This window comes from Marmota flaviventris, chromosome 1 (genome assembly GCF_047511675.1).
Source record: "Marmota flaviventris isolate mMarFla1 chromosome 1, mMarFla1.hap1, whole genome shotgun sequence".
Lineage (NCBI taxonomy): Eukaryota > Metazoa > Chordata > Mammalia > Rodentia > Sciuridae > Marmota > Marmota flaviventris.
Genome location: NC_092498.1, coordinates 218,151,304 through 218,166,785, shown reverse-complemented (window position 1 = coordinate 218,166,785; position 15,482 = coordinate 218,151,304). Strand labels below are relative to the sequence as shown.

Here is a 15,482-nt window from a genome sequence, read left to right as displayed (position 1 = left end):
TTCCTGGGGCTGGGTGGTCCTGCCTGCTGCTTGGCCTTGGGGCCTCGCGGGCTTTCCTAGGTGACCCAGCAGCAGGCTTGGCTGAGTTGAGGTGTCGGGGGTAAGTGGTGCCAGCCGTGAGAACACGTCCCACCCCATCCAGAGCCAAGCCAAACACGTGGGCCTTGGTCACTCAAGTTTTAATCCTGGGAGAACAGATGGCTGCTGAGCTGGGGCCAAAGCCCTCCTGTCCCAGGCGGCGGCTCACTGCTCCAGGGCCCGCCTCTTCTGCAGCCTTTCCTGCAGCTCGGCCGTCACGTCCCCCAGCCCTAGGGTGGTGGTCCTGAGGCTTCAGCTGGGCCCGGATCCCAGCCTGTGTCCACCCCAACCCATCAGGACCATCTACAGACGTCCAGGGCCCAAGGCAAGATTAAATGTGTCCCAAGGCATGAGGAATCGGAAGACCAGAGCACTGACCTGCAGGGCCCTCGGGGTCCTGTGTGACCCTCCAGGTCACGCCCTTTGGAAGCCCACCCTGCAGGCACCCACAGACCACTTACTTGTTGCAAGGAAGGCAGCCTGGGGTGAGCCACCCACCAACTTCCTGGCCGGCGGCCTGTTGTTGCCTTTGGGCACTGTAAAGAAGGCAGACGTGGGACCCGGCTGCCCGCTGGCAGATGAGGGAGGAAGTGGGGAGGGATCCCTACCTGGCTTGGGCAAAGTGGGTGGCTTTGGAGGCTTTGCTGGAGCCTTTGCTAACTTCTTGGGCTTTGGGACAACCGGACAACCAGAGGAAGACACTGTGTGGACAAATGCGCAGTGTCACAGGGGCCATTAGCCTGCCCCCACCCAACAGGACCCTGCCCCATGCACCATCCTGATTCGCACCATCCTGATTCACATAGTCCACAGCTGGGGCATCTGCAATGGGGGTCACGTAGTTGTCATCCTGGCTCGGTAGCGGGGGCAGGGGAGGTAATGGGGGCAGTTTGTCCTGGCTGGATACCACAGGAGGCAGTGACTTGGGGCCACCTGCAGGGGGTGCAGGACCTGGCAGAGAAAGTCACTGTCAGGCACATGTGGTACAGGGATGCCTTAGGGTGGGTCTGTGTGCATGTCTGAATACGTATATATGTCCCTGGGCATCTGTGGTTTTTGTGAACCTGCATTTGTGTCCCTGGGTAGCAGACACACTGGATTTGTATAAGTTAAATATACGCCTAAGGCTTGTACGCAGGCGCCTGCTGCACCTGTGCGCGTGACCCCACGCAGCTCTGGAGGCCCGCACTGGCCCATGCCTTTTGCTGTTGTCATGATCTAGGACTGAGAGGGCTCTGCCCGTGTGTGTCCATGTGCTGCCGGCTTCCAGGAGGTGTGTGCTGTGTGGTGTGGACACGTGGCTGGAACACGGGACACATGCATGTGTAGACTGTCGTGTCTACATACGCACACGGGGGCCTCTGGTTGTGCGGGTGGACACAGCTCACGGAGCCTGCACTGCCTGTGGACATGTGTGGGGACCCTGCAATGCCCGACCCACAGAGCTTTGCAGGTGTCCTGCCTCCTCCTGCCCCATAAACAGAACTGACTGCCACCCCTTCCCTGTCACTCACCCATCCCTGGGCATCCTCTGTCCCTCCAATGCCCTCTCTGCCCACTGACATCCCTTGGGACCTGCAGCCAACAGCATCCCTCCAGGGAGCCTTTCCTGCAGGCGTCTCCCTCTCCTTCACCCCACGTTCCACCCCACAGGGATGGGACTTACCTGTGTCCAGCTGTGGCCATCCCCACCCCCAACCTGCAACCTCCTCAGGACAAGGCCTGGGTAATTTCTGCCCCTGGACTCTGGGTATGAATCAGGCACTTACGGGCGGGGAGCCCATGTGCTGAGGGGGTGAGGGGCATGGGTCCTAGGTCCCTCCCTCCTCCGCCCCAGCAACAGCGGAGGGAATTTCACCTGGGTCCGAGTCAGGGGCAGAGGACACCGTCCATACGTTCTCCCCGTTCTCTTTATCCGCGTCCACGTAGCCTGGAACAGAGAGGGTGGCCTGGAGCAGGCACATAGCCGGAGGCTGGCCGGGGGGTGGCCCGGACAGGGCCAGGACAGGAGAGGCACGCACAGGGCCCTCCACACCCACCCCCGCCCCCGATCCGCAAAGCCGCACGCACCTAACACCTTCTCGTAGTCCTCGTCCAGCAGGAATGGCACCAACGCCTTCTTGGTGTGCGACACGAAATAGTTGACCACTGCGTCCAGCGAGGAGCAGGAGAACTGCGGAGAGTGGGTCGTGGTCACGGCGAGGGCGGAGGGTGCGGACGGCGCAGGGGCGCTTCTCGGCACCCGCGTGCTCACCGGATCCTCCACGTCGATCACGTACTTAGCGCCCTCGCGTTTCACCTTGTAGTGCCGGACCACCGGCGCCCTGCAAGGTAGCCCAGACTGGGTGGGTGGCTCCCAGGCACGGCGGGCCCTGGTCCTGGATCTGACCCCAGGGTGGGCCAGACCAACTGACTCCACCCCAAAGGGGGACCCGCCCCCAGTGCTGGCACCGCCCACCGCAGGGACCCGGCCGACAGACGCACCCCAGAAGGAGCCCTCTCTTGCGGCGGCCGCGAGCCCACATTCTCCCTCCGTCTTCAACGTGGCCCCGACCCCACCCCGACGACGAAGCCCAAGGGAGATCCAGCGTCACGCTGGTCCCCTAGGTCCCGGCTCGGCCGCCCCTCCGAGCACGCCCCACACCCACCCGCCCAGTGCAAGCCCCTGGGCCGTCCCGCGTACCCGTTGAGCGTTTGTCGCGTGGTGACTGACACGCCGTCCTTGCCGTCCCCGCTGGGCCGCAGCAGCAGGTTCCCGCACTCGGGGTAGCGCTCCAGGAGCAGCTGGGCCTCCAACCGGCTCACCTTCAGAAAGCACCTGGGGCGGGCCGCGCCACCTACTTGGCACCGCCGGTCCCGCAGGAGCGGGTGGCCCCGAGGACCAAGCCCACCTCCCAGGTCCAGGCCCCGCCCCTGGGGTCCCACCCCCAGACCTAAGCCCAGGCCCCGCCCCGGACACCCAGACCCACCCCCAGACCGAGAGCCTGCCCCCAGAAGCTAAGCCCCGCCTTCCTCAGTAACCCCGCCCCTGAAGGCCCAGTTCTGCTTGGGCACGTGATCCACCCTGGAGGTCCTCTCCATCCCCTAGTCAGAAGGCCAGGTACACCTTTCAGGACTCACCTGGAGAACTTTCCCGCCCGGCAAACCCAGACCCTTCCCTGGAGGGCTCCCCAGGAACCTAGGACCGCGCTTGAAGGCCAGGCCCATCCTCAGGCCCCGCCCTCAGGGTCCAGACACGCCCGTCGGCCCACAAGGCCTGGCCACCCTGCAGGCCACCTGGAGACCCTCTAGGCACCAAGACCCAAGATCCCATCCCACCGAACCCAGTATGAGTTCTTTGCCCCGCTCCAACCCTGATGCAGCCTGTACTCAACCAGGTCACCTGAGCCAGCTCAGGGACACCATCAGCCACTCCCCCTTTTCGTCCCCATCCTGGAGTCCCTTAGGCCCTGGCACTCACGACGGCGTCTCCCGGGAGCGGCGCGCCTCCTCTTTGGCAAGGACCTCGGCCATCATATACAGGTGTCCTGGCAGCAGGGTTAGCTTGGATGGGATGCGGAGCTGAGGGGTGATCAGGGCCCAAGCCGTGAACCAGCATGTGTGCCCACATCCCCGACAGACAAACTGAGGCCAGTTCGCAGAGCCAGGATAAGAACCCGGGTCTGAGGGCTCCAGAGCCTCAGGACACCGTAGGGGCAAAGAGGGCTTCCAGAGGATGAGAGGAGGCCCTGCAGAGGGGGATGCTGCTGGTGCTGGACTCTGGGGTCTCACACTCCACAATCTACAGGGGCAGCAAGTCCCAAACTCAGTGGCCTGCCAGGGCCAGGCAGGAAGCAAATAAGTAAATGAGAAAAATCAGGAATGGGGGCTAAAATTTCTGGTTTTGAAACAATGGCAGCTAATTTTGAGTTTTAGCATTATGTTGGCCAAACAGATGTCTATGGGCTACCTGTGCCCGCAAGTGGCCAGTTGGTGACCAGTGTGCCACACTCCAGAGACTCCTTCCGACTGAGGGGTGGACAGGGAGAGGATCTCTAAGGCGGTCTGCTGGAGAATGGAGCAAGGGCAGGGCCGTACTCACCTCCACCACGGTCAGGATGAAGCCTTTCCACATCTCGCGAGACTCCAGGCTCTCCACCTAGGGAGGGAAAGCGAGCCCAGCGCTGAGTGGACCCCGTGGGCTCGGCGGTGGAACCGGCCCGCGAATAACAGTCCCTGCTCCCAAGGGCTGTTTGAAGATGAAATGAGTTCGGCAGGCTAATGTACAATGATGTCTGGATATAAGTCCTCACGAATGTGGGGTGTATCCCTGTTAGTGATTATACCAACCATTGAAAAACAGGAATCTAGCTGGGCGCCGGCGAGGGAGGCTGAGGCAGGAGGATCATGAGTTCAAAGCCAGCCTCAGCGACTTAGCAAGGTCCTAAGCAACTTAGTGAGACCCTGTCTCAAAATAAAGTGTAAAAAGGGCTGGGGATGTGGCTCAGTGATGGACCCCTGGGTTCAATCCCTGGTACGAAAACAAATACGTAAGTAAAAAGAAAACCATGAATCTAGGACTAGGGATGTGTGTGGGTGGCTCAGCAGTAGCACTTGCCTAGCATGTGTGAGGCCCTGGGTTCCATCCCCAGCACAAGGAAAGAAAAAAAGAAAGAGAGGGAAAGAGAGAGAGGGAGAGAAGGAGAAAGAGGAAAAGAAATGGAAGGAAGGGAAGACACATGAATCAGATCACACACACCTCCCTACGCTCAACTCCCCATGGCTCCCAAGTCCTGCAGCACACAAGCCCCACCCTGTCCCTTCCTGCCTTTCCTCCTCTCTGTTTCCCTCTCCTGACACAGGCCTTCGACGCACCGGACTCTGTCACGCTCTGTCCTGCCTCGGGGTCTTGGCACAAGCTGTACCCTCTGCCCGTGAGCTCTTTCACAGATGTCTGAGGCTCAGAGAGGTTGAGTGACTTGCACAGCGTCACCAGCCCAGCGTAAGAGTCCACTTGACTCCATGTTTGTTTGTGTTAATGGGGCAGGGAAATAAGGAGGGACAAGCCCCTCCAAGTGGCCTACCTTGAACTTGATCTCCTGATCCCGGAGGACCAGGCTGAAGTGGATGCCAGGGTCACGTGAGCCTGCCCAGGGAGCTTCATCTGTGAGTTTCACAAAGGCTCTCAAGTCTAGCTTCTCCAGGGGCTGGGACATAGAAGAGGGGTCTGAGCACAGGTTGTGTCCCCTCAGGCCCTCTAGATGATGTGGCTGCTGTGGTGGCCTTGCCACGCATACCGTCTCCTGGTCCCGGGATCGAGGATGGACCAGTCATGAACCCCCACTTTCGCGCTTACCTGGAAGTCCCGATTGCTATTGTAGAAAGAGATGGTGAGGCCCTGGAGACCTGCCCAGAACTTCTTGTAACCCTGCGGACCAGAGGTGGAGGGGGAAGGAGGTGAGGTGGCAAAGCTGGGTGTCTGCAATACACTCCGTGTCTCGGGGCCTTGGCACTGGCTGTTCTCGGGGCCCGGCCACCGTCCCCAGAGCCCAAGCTCCCTCCAGCGCCTGCTGTCTGTCTGTCTGCTCAAAGGCTGCCTCTCCAGGAGGCCCTTCACACCCAGGGCCCAGCTCCTAGGGCTTTGCTCTCCTCTGAGAAAGACAGAAAGGAATTGTGGGCTGGGCGTGGCTCAGTGGTAGAGCACCGGCCTGGGGCGAGCGGGGTCCCGGGCTCCATCTCCAGAGTCACAAGAGAAGAAGAAGAAGAAACTTAAAGAGCACCTGTCTGGTTTAGGAGGTGGGGGCTCAAGGAGTAAGGTGAACTGTGTTTGTGGTGCTCCTTCCACCAGCCAGCCCGCCACCCAGCGGCCACCCACCTGGCCATCTACCCACCATCACCCGTCCCTGCATCCACTCATCTGCCCAGCCGGCCAGCCGTTCACCCCTCACCTACCATCTGTCCATCTACCATCCACCCGTCCACCCAGCCATCCAGCCAGCAGCCCACTTGCCCATCAATTCTCCCTCCAGCTGCCCACAGACACGTACTCGAGGTTAACTACCATAGGGACCACGTGCACCAGGCACCATCAGGCCCGGAATGGACAGTACTTGGCTAACCTCGGGGTGGTGCTATGGATCCAGCCCAGCGTGACCTCAGCCATCTTGGGTCATAACCACCAAGATCGCCCCAGCATAATCTGAGTCCATGTTTCCTGCAGTTTCCCGGCGGATTATAAATAGATAGCACAGTCACAGTGCTGTGTGGGACTTCACAACCGTACCGTGCTGCGCCTGGGTGTGACGAGCTGGATAACCCAGGTACCGTCCAGTCAGGATGAAGCTGCTTCTGTCCTGACACAGTGATACGCCCCCCTCTCTCTGGCCAAATCACAGGGTTCTGTCAGAATGTCCCCCAGGAAGTTACACTGTGGGAAATGGGGTCTGCCTGCCTCTGTGCTTTGGTCCCGCGGCACCTCGGGGCCTGTCCTCACTAGGACTGGGCTCTTTTAAACCCGTTTCATCCTGCTTCAACTCGGACGCTGTGGGACAAATCATCTTTCTCAGGGCCTCAGTTTCCCTGGGTATAAGTGGCAATGATAGCGGCTGCCGCCTTGGGGTCTTGTGAGAACAGGTGGGTAGACAGATGTGGCGCCCAGGTGCCTGCCCGAGTCGGGTGCTCACCCACCCACATCCTGCCAGGTGGAACCAAGGCTCAGAGACTGAGGCCAAAGGCCGGGACTGAGGGGAGCGGAGCCAGGGCTCTCCCCTGCTGCTGCAGGGATCTGTTGGTTGGGGAAGGTTTGGGTGCCCAGGGCAGAAGGCAATGGAATTAGATGGGAACCCTGGTGGCCGAGGCAGGGGGGAGCAGGGGGTGCTGGGGGTCTACAGCAGAAAATGAATCTGGGCAGGGGAAGGGAAGGACAGTGCCCAAGGGAAACTGAGGGCTGGGCTTCACCGGGAGGAGCACACACCGCCCCCGGCCTTGGTCCTGTGGCCGGTGCCTGTCCTTGCTGAATGTGGCCCCCAGCATCTCGCCCTGCCCCCCAGGCCACCTGTCCAGGGCCTTGACCCCTGCAGCTAAAGTTCACAGGGCCAACTGAGGGCTGGGCACGGGAAGAGGCGTGGGAGTGAGAAGGCTCCGGTTTCTGGAGGAAGTCCCTGGATTTGTTTGTACCCAAGGGATGGAAAGAGGGATTGAGACCTGTACAGAGAGGAGGCAGAGATTGACAGGAGGGACAGAGGAGGTCAGGTTGGAGCCGGAGCCTGAGAAACGGAGACACAGGGGTAGCCAGGCCGGGGGCCAGAACCAGCCCCAGCCCCAGCAGGCCCAGATGTCCAGCCCCCACCGCCCCCACCCCGTGCCAGCAGGGAGACAGGCTCAGAGAGGTGGCACACCTGCCAGGGCCACCCAGCACTGCTGGCTCCCTGCCCACCTTACCTGGTCACAGGGTCCCTTTTTCTCTAGAAAGCTCTCGTAATAGTGTGAAGGCTGGATGCCCTTGGGCTTGGGGACCCGGGGTGGGCTTGGGGCCGAGGCCATGACGGCCCGGGTCTCCGCCCGCCTTTCCTTCCAGCCGGCGCCCCAGCTGGGCCAGGAAGCTGAGAAACAGGTTCCAGGGGAATTTCCTTTCGATTGTCAGCTTGTCACCTCCCTCCCCTGTCACCTCCCTCCCCTGCCAGTGCTGGGCGGGGGCTGGGACAGGGCAGGCCCAGGATCCCAGGGAAATGTCTCTCTGGGCTCTTTCCTGAGCCAGACTGAGTAGGGAGGCAGGTGGCGCCTGAGGGCTGAGGGGTGGCACAGCCACCTCACAGCACCCTGGTCCAGGCCCCTGGCCTGCTGGAACAAGGTCGCCTCTGGGGTCTCCAGGGGAACCACCCCAAACCGTGCGTGCCAAATATGGAACCTGACAGCCTTCCTGCCGCGCCATCCCATCCCTTCCCACAGCCCTGTGCAGGCATCTAATTTCTGCCTTCTCTAGAGTTTCAGAGCCTCCCGTGCGTGGTCCCCTATTCTGTACCCACAAAGCCTACCGCGGGTCCCTCTGGATCAAGAGTTCTCAGGGGCTGTGCTCTGAACTCCTGCTCTCTCTGTTCCACTTTTGTGGACCTTTATCCTGGATACTTCAGGATGCTCTTATCTGAAAAGGCAGTTGATCAGCAACTTTAAACATCTTTTTTTCCTGCTGCTGCTGAGAATGGAACCCAGAATGGAACCCATTTTATAGATCGCACAATCCAGGCAAGTGCTCTACCACTGAGGCACCCCAGCCTCCCATCCACGGTCGTCAGTTCCCATTGCCACATACCCTGGTGAATTCACAGGTTCTGAGGATTGGGATATGAACATCTTTAGGGGACTGAGTGGCTGGATTGAACCCAGGGGGCATTTTACTACAGAGTTACAACCCCAGCCCTTTTTTGTTTTTATTTATTTATTTTGAGACAGGGTCTCATGAAATTGCCTCAACCTACTGCCCCTGAGATACAGGTTAGGGGAATAGTATTCTGCCAACCACAGCCTGAAAAAATGACGGATGACGTGAATTGATTTTTGAATACTGAAGCAGCCTTATGTCCCTGGAACAAGCCTCACTAGGTCACAGCGTGTAACTTGTATAATTCATTATATACATTGATTGAGCCCAGGGGTGTTGAACCACTGAACTGAGTCCCCAGCTCTTTTTATTTTTTGAGTCAGGGTCTCACTAAACTGATCAGGCTGGCCTTGAACTCCCAATCCTGCCTCAGCTTCCAGATGGCCAGGGTGACAGGTGTGTGCCATGGAGCTTGGCTCATTTGATAGATCGCTGAATTTTATTTGCTAGTACTTCGTTAAGGATTTCTGTGTCTAGTCATGAGGGAGAAGGTCAGAAGGTCAGGAGCGTTTTGTTGGTTTTTGTGGTACTAGGGTTGGAACCCAGGGCCTCACAGAAATTAGGCAAGGGGTCTACTATTGATCTGTATCCCCAGCCATGGCAGAACTTTTCAGTTAAACCGCTAAAACCTGGAGTTTTAAAATCACGTATTGGGAGCTGAGGTTGTAGCTCAGTGGTAGAGCACTTGCCTAGCACGTGTGAGGCACTGAATTCAATCCTCAGCACCAAATAAATAAAACAAAGGTACTTTGTCCATCTACAACTAAAAATATATATATATTTTAAAAATCACGTATTCAACTTTCTTAATACAGAGACAGGCTGCCTGGACGTTATACAGATAGCAAAAAGCCTTTGTATTCCACAGATCTCTTCCTCTGCTAAGCAGCTGAACACAGTATCAACCATGTAAGATGTACACAGACGTGCCATATAAGTTGCCCATTAGGTCACAGTGGTTGGTTTCAGTTTTACTTGTCAAACGCAATAGGGAGCCATAGAAGGGTTTAGTTCAGGGGAGGGAGGTGGTAACACGTGCTTTTTGGCAAGGTCCCTCTGGGGTGCCCAAGGAAGAAATGACCGCGGTCCATGCAGGTGGGCTCTAGCAGCTGGAAGGCTGGTTCAAAATTTTGGAAGGCAAGAGGTGGAAGAGAAAGTGAGCAAGGATGTGGGGAAATAAGCTGAGGCCACCTTGGTCTCTTTTGAGTCTGGGGGGAGCTGGAGGGTCCAGTTACTGGCTGGTCAGTCAGCAGGAGTCCTGGGCTACAAAAATAATACATGCTGATGATTCACACTTCTGCTGCTCTTGTTCCGTGTCACGTCCTGCTCCTCAGAGCGCTGCAGAGTCCCCAGCGTCCTCCCCGGAGCCCAGAACGTTCTGTCCTCTCTTCCGACGGCGGGAAAACCCACCGCATTTGAGGCCAGTCCACGGCGCCTCTCAACCCGGCGAAGTCCCATTCGGGATTTGAGGGAGTTCCAGCGCCGGGCCTGGGGGCGAAAGTCCCGGGGCAGAGGCCGGGGACTGAGCCGAGGACAAAGGCCGAAACTGCGGGGTCCGGCGCGGAACCAGCCCGCTCCGCCCCCTTTCCGCCCGCGCGCCAGAGCCGAGGTCCAGGTTTTATCCGCGAGCTGATTGGTTGGTTGAGAACCAGTCCCTGCACCCGATTGGGTGCGTGAAACCGGGGGTGGGGCGTCCTGGTGATTGGTCGATGTGCACCGTTGCCCATTGGCTGAGTCCGGTAGACTCGGCAGCGAAATATTGACTGGGGGCGGGGCACACCGGCTGCTGCCGATTGGCCGAAGGTGAGATATATAATTACTGGGCAGGCTCGCGTCGGTCCAATCGGGGAATCGGTGGGAGAAGGGGAGCCTTAACCCTTTGAAGGCTGGAGCCTGATTTGGGCGCTTTAGACTAACCCTTTGTCGATGCTGCTTCGTCCCCGGCAGTCTGTTCGGTCCCGGGCCTCAGTGTCCCCACGGGTCCCAACGGCCAAGGCTTCCAAGCCCCTCCAGAGCGGTGATCCCGGGCCTCAGATTCCTTGCTCATTACAGTAAGGTTGAATCCGCAGCCCCAATCTGCAACCCCTAGTCCCGGGCCTCAGAGGAGATCGGGTACATTCAGGGTGGTATGACCTTAGTCCTGGGCCTCTGTTTGCTCCTCCAGGTCACCACCAGCGTACGGCCTCAGTTTCCCAAATGGTCCTAGAGGACTGAGATTCTGGCCTCCCAGCTGGTGGTCAGGCCTGAGGCCTCAGTTTCCACCTCAGCCCAGCAGTCGGAGCCACTCCTGCGCCCTCAGCGCCAGGCTGCAACTGCTGAAGGGTGCGCTCCCAAAGGGTCATTTCGATGGAACTGAGAAATTCAAGGGCCACCTGGGGATATTACAGAGCTGGGATCTTTCAGGAAACTGAGGCACCCGAAGGTTTCCCCTTCAAATCCCCCAATTCTTTTTGGGGGGGTACTGGGGATTGAACTCCGGAGCACGCGACCACTGAGCCACATCCCCAATCCTATTTTGTATTTTATTTAGAGACAGGGTCTCACTGAGTTGCTTAGCACCTAGTTGTTGCTGAGGCTGGCTTTGAACACACGATCCTCCTGCCTCAGCCTCCTGAGCTGCTGGCATTACAGGCGTGTGCAACTGTGCCCCATTTAAACCCCAATTCTTGCCATCAAGGTAGAAAGATTTTAGACAAGCCACTCAGAGTAATAGGATGAGTTTAGTAGAAGGGATGGGGAAGGGATTAAAGGAAGACTCTCAAGGGAGAGTGGGTCTTCTCTGTTAGGAATACTTGACACAGGCAATGCCTTTTGAAACATATACCCCATCTTAGAACAAGATCTCCGACTCAGTCTGACATAAACCTAGTCAGTATTCCATTATCATGCAAAGAAAAGGAACTCTTATCTGAGACTTGAATCCTGAAAACTGGTTTGACATGGAACAGTGACCACCTCAAAGAATAGAGGTGACACCACAAGGACCCTTACCCCCTAGCAATGGCCTCACCACAAAAATCCCCCCACTCCCTTATGCTTCTATAACTACCCCATGCTCAGTCTCCACTGAGTTGAATCCCAGTATCCTCTGGGCCTCCCTCTGCAGGTTTGTCCCTGTTAGAAATGACGAGATGCCATAAGAAATTAAGTGTGTGCTTGGAAGTGGGTCAGCTAAGGAAATGTGTTCTGCAGAAGGGTGCGCTCCCAAAGAGAAGCTGGGAGCGAGCACACCTGAGCAGGCAGTCCACCAACATTTGTCCCCAAGGAAGGACCGCCCCTTGCTCCTGATGGGAAGAGCTTGGCGGTACAATCTATGTGATTAGCTAATTTAAAATTGGGGTGAGCAAAAGGGAAGAGCTACAATTATGATTGGACATTTGTTAGGGAATTTAAAAATGGTGCCACTCTGGTCACATGACTTCCTAATTTCAAGATGGCTCTATTTTAATCACATGACTCCACCCTTTCAAGATGGCTTCCTTCTGACCACCTGGTTCCCTAACTTAAGATGGCTCCTATATACTGTGAAACTTGAGTTACAGTAACCATGTTAATTTCCAACCTTGACAGAAGAGAAAACATAAATCTTATATCCTCAATAAACCCGTGTTACTGTTGAGCTGCCTCTCTGTAGTGCACCCCCTTCTCCACAGAAATCTTAATTAAGCTTCTCCAGAGACCCCACCATAATTTGTTCTCAGACTCTCAGCAAAACTTCTGCAAAAGAATTTTCAGGGGCTGGGGATGTGGCTCAAGCGGTAGCGCGCTCACCTGGCATGCGTGCGGCCCGGGTTCGATCCTCAGCACCACATACAAAGATGCTGTGTCCGCCAAAAACTAAAAAAAAAAAAAAAATAAATATTAAAAAAAAAAAAAAAAAAAAGAATTTTCAGGCCGGGGAAGCGCCTGCAGAAACACAGTGTGATAAGAAAAACTAACCCAAGGCCTTCATAGAGGGGCTTGCATCTCAAAGGAGGATAGTCAGCTGGTGGGAAGAAAGGGGAGGGGGACTGTCTTTTTCCCAGACACCAGTTTTCACAGAAAATGTCCTTGGCCTGAATTGGGTGCCCAGAGCAGTGAAAAGGCTGCTTTTGTGTGAACTTCTATAGATTGTGAGCCTCTGAGCCCCTCCCCTTACACACTGGTGTAAAGTCCTAGACTTTCTGCACTTGGGGCTCAGAGGGGTGATTTGATCCCGCCCCCCTCCGCCTTTGAACCTGGCTGCAGCCAAAAAACCTGCTTCCTGCTCTTCTGCGGGGCCAGCCTCCTCTGTCTGTCCTACTTCTTCTGCTTCCTATTTCCTCCACTTGCCTCTTTCCTTACACTCAGAGGCCAGAGAGATGGTGCTCCTCTCCTGCCCCTGGGTTTTATCAGGAGCCCAATGAAACCAGAGTTTTGAGAGGAGACTAGATTCCACGCTTCACCAATTTCTTCTGGGTTCTTCACAAATTTTGAAGAATAAAATATATGGACCATCACAGAAGGGAAGAGTAAGGGAGCAGGATATGTTTAAGCAGGAAGAGACGGAACTCCCTCCATGCCCAAGGGGGCCACTAGCAGAAAAGCCGTTTTGGTGTGCCGGCTGGGTGTGGGGTCCCTAGGTCCCTCAGCCAAAGTGATTCCGTCTTGAAAATCGGCACCAGCTCTCCCAGGCCCACCTTGAAAAAGTCCCAGACTACCCAAAAATGTCAGGTAACAATCACAGGACCAGCGGGTTATTTCTTAGCGACTCCATTGAACTTGACTATATAGTTAAGCAGTCGCTGTCATCGTCCCCCCAGGCTGCTCACCTTGCACAAGGGCAGCCTGGCAGACATTCTCTGACAATAACCCTTTGCATCTCTCCTGGGCCAGCTACCCAGTGAGGGAGGGGCAGGCTACCCTAAGGGGAGGGCATGTTTACAGAGGAGAGTGGGGTCACAGCAGAACTGGCACCTCTCGGGCCTTTCTTGTGCCTTACCCTTGGGCCTTACATTTCAAAAGGGAGGAGTTAGAGTCCTAGAGGTCATTATGAACGATCCACAAGGAGGGGTCTAGGGTGTTAATCGGGTTTCCTGAAGAAAGGCTGACGGAGAGCGGAGGGGACCTCTCTCTTTGCCAGCACTGATTCTCAGGACAGCGTTCTTACAGTTTATTTACATCACAACATGGTTTTGAAATTTGGCTACTAGAGATGAAGATCACATGGTCTGGAAATGGTGGTTTTCTTAATTAAGGCTGGGGGAGGTTTTAACACACTGTTATGGCCAGACTGCAATCAATCACCGAGTTGATTTAAAGCAGGAGATGAAAACATCTTTTTTCACCAGCTTGTGGCCCGAGGGGCAGGCTGCAGGTCCTCCTTTTGACCCCGTCAAACAGCGTCTGAGTACACATTTATAATCCAAAACCACATTGGTCATAAGGGGCTGTTGCTATGATTCAAAACCATGAACAAATGACATGAGATCCCAAATCCTAAGCAGAAGGGGGAGTGGGTCAAAAGACCTCCTTGAGTACAAGTTGAAGGATGGTCACTGACGTCTAGACAATCAGTCTCTGACAGGGACATTGTCCAAGAAAAGTGGGAACCAAAGAGAAAACAATTTTGCGTCGTATGAGAATTGCCACTTTGTGTTGCCGAACATGCTGAGCTAGGCGACTCTTGGCCGGCGCAGGGGCAGGGTGTTCCCGTGGGAGAAGCATTCTACATGACGTCCAGTCTCAGGGCAAAATGGAGTCTGTTTGGTCGCTGCCCATACAGCCTGGCCCATGACAATACCAACCGCCTTCTTCCAGGGGCTTGCCCGCCGGGTAGGGCTCCCTGTGGCTTCCAGTCCTCCTGCTCCCTCCTTCCCTGTCTGCCCGCTCAGGGGCCAGTCGCGGCCTGACAGGAGGGAGGGCAGAGGAGCTCTAGTTGGTCAACCACTAAAGGTGATTATTGGATATGGAAAATGAGAAACCCCAACATAGTGTGGCCTGGGGAGAGAGGAGGAGGTAGAGGACAAGACATTGATGTCTTCCCAGTGACAAGACAGGCCCCAGGGAGAAGGTGTCCATCAAACCTAGAATGAGAGTCTCTGGGAAGAGACTTAAGCTTTGATCTCTCCCAAAATAAATCCTTTCTGGATGCTGGCCTCGCACTCGGACCCTCCACCTTGCCCAATAAAAACAGCAACAGGGCTGGGCCGCAGCTCTGGGCGCCTGCCTGGCACGCACAAGGCACTGGGTTCAATGCTCAGCGCCGCATATAAATAAATAAAAATAAAATAAAAAATAAAGGCATTTGTCCATCCACAACTACAAAAAAAAAATCAAACAACAACAACAACACAAACCTGAGTGCTCAGACTACACTGTCCAATCAAGCCACCTTCTCAGTTACACCTTCTCAGTGTGTCCTGTAAAGGCACCGGCTCCTCCTGTGGCCAGTGGCTCGTTTTCCACCAGGAAAGTGGGTCCGTCAGAGGCGTGATTGTGGGCGGTGACTGCTGGGGTTGAGGGGAGGATGAGGATGGTGGGTGGCCACGGCTGACCTCTGCTCCGGCTCCTTCCAGCCCTTGGGCACCTACACTGGGAGAAAGGAGCGGATGATTCAAGGGAGTCCTGGGGTCTATAAAGGTCAAGACGCAGCCCGGCCTGCCTCCCTTTAGATTAGAGATTCTGTGTTGTTGTTTTCATTTTTATTTTTGCAGTTGTAGATGGCCTGACCTTCGCCCCTCGCTCCAGTTTGCTGAGGAATGGGACGTGTCCTGTCCATCTGGGACACTGGTCCACTTTGGGCTTGGAATACAGTCCAGGCTGTTGGGCCCCCGCGGCTTACTTTTTTAATGGCCGGGTTTCTTCCTCTTCCTCTCTCCCTGCGCCCCCTGATCTCAGGGATTGCCCCCGCGCTGGGCAGCGGTGTCTGTCTTGAGCACCCCACACCACCGGAGCCTTCGAGTCAGCTCTTTAAAAGCCCCTTGTTCCTGCTGATGGGCAGAGTCACAGCCTCTGGGACGGGGAAGGGGACAGCTGAGGCTGGACACCCGAGGAATTTTCAGGAAGCAGGTTTATTGACTGCAGGGTT

The 15,482-nt window shown here is 56.2% G+C and overlaps 1 protein-coding gene across 3 annotated transcripts; it reads right to left on the bottom strand.

Moving 5' to 3' along the window:
* Window positions 1-144: 144 nt before the first annotated feature.
* Stap2 (signal transducing adaptor family member 2) lies at window positions 145-7,644 on the bottom strand. Of its 3 annotated transcripts, XM_071610436.1 has the most exons (13): window positions 7,498-7,644; window positions 5,414-5,485; window positions 5,142-5,264; window positions 4,160-4,216; window positions 3,539-3,639; window positions 2,762-2,896; window positions 2,333-2,402; window positions 2,149-2,251; window positions 1,937-2,008; window positions 868-1,029; window positions 687-779; window positions 540-614; window positions 146-308 (listed from the first exon to the last, which is right to left on the bottom strand). In XM_071610436.1, the coding sequence occupies exons 1-13, from the start codon at window positions 7,597-7,599 to the stop codon at window positions 244-246; spliced, it is 1,230 nt and encodes a 409-aa protein (XP_071466537.1). In that variant the 5' UTR covers window positions 7,600-7,644; the 3' UTR covers window positions 146-243. The 3 variants fall into 3 exon arrangements, with proteins under 3 accessions (XP_071466545.1, XP_071466537.1, XP_027808535.2); XM_027952734.2 differs by having other exon boundaries at window positions 540-779; XM_071610444.1 differs by lacking the exon at window positions 868-1,029 and having other exon boundaries at window positions 145-308; window positions 540-779.
* Window positions 7,645-15,482: the final 7,838 nt, after the last annotated feature.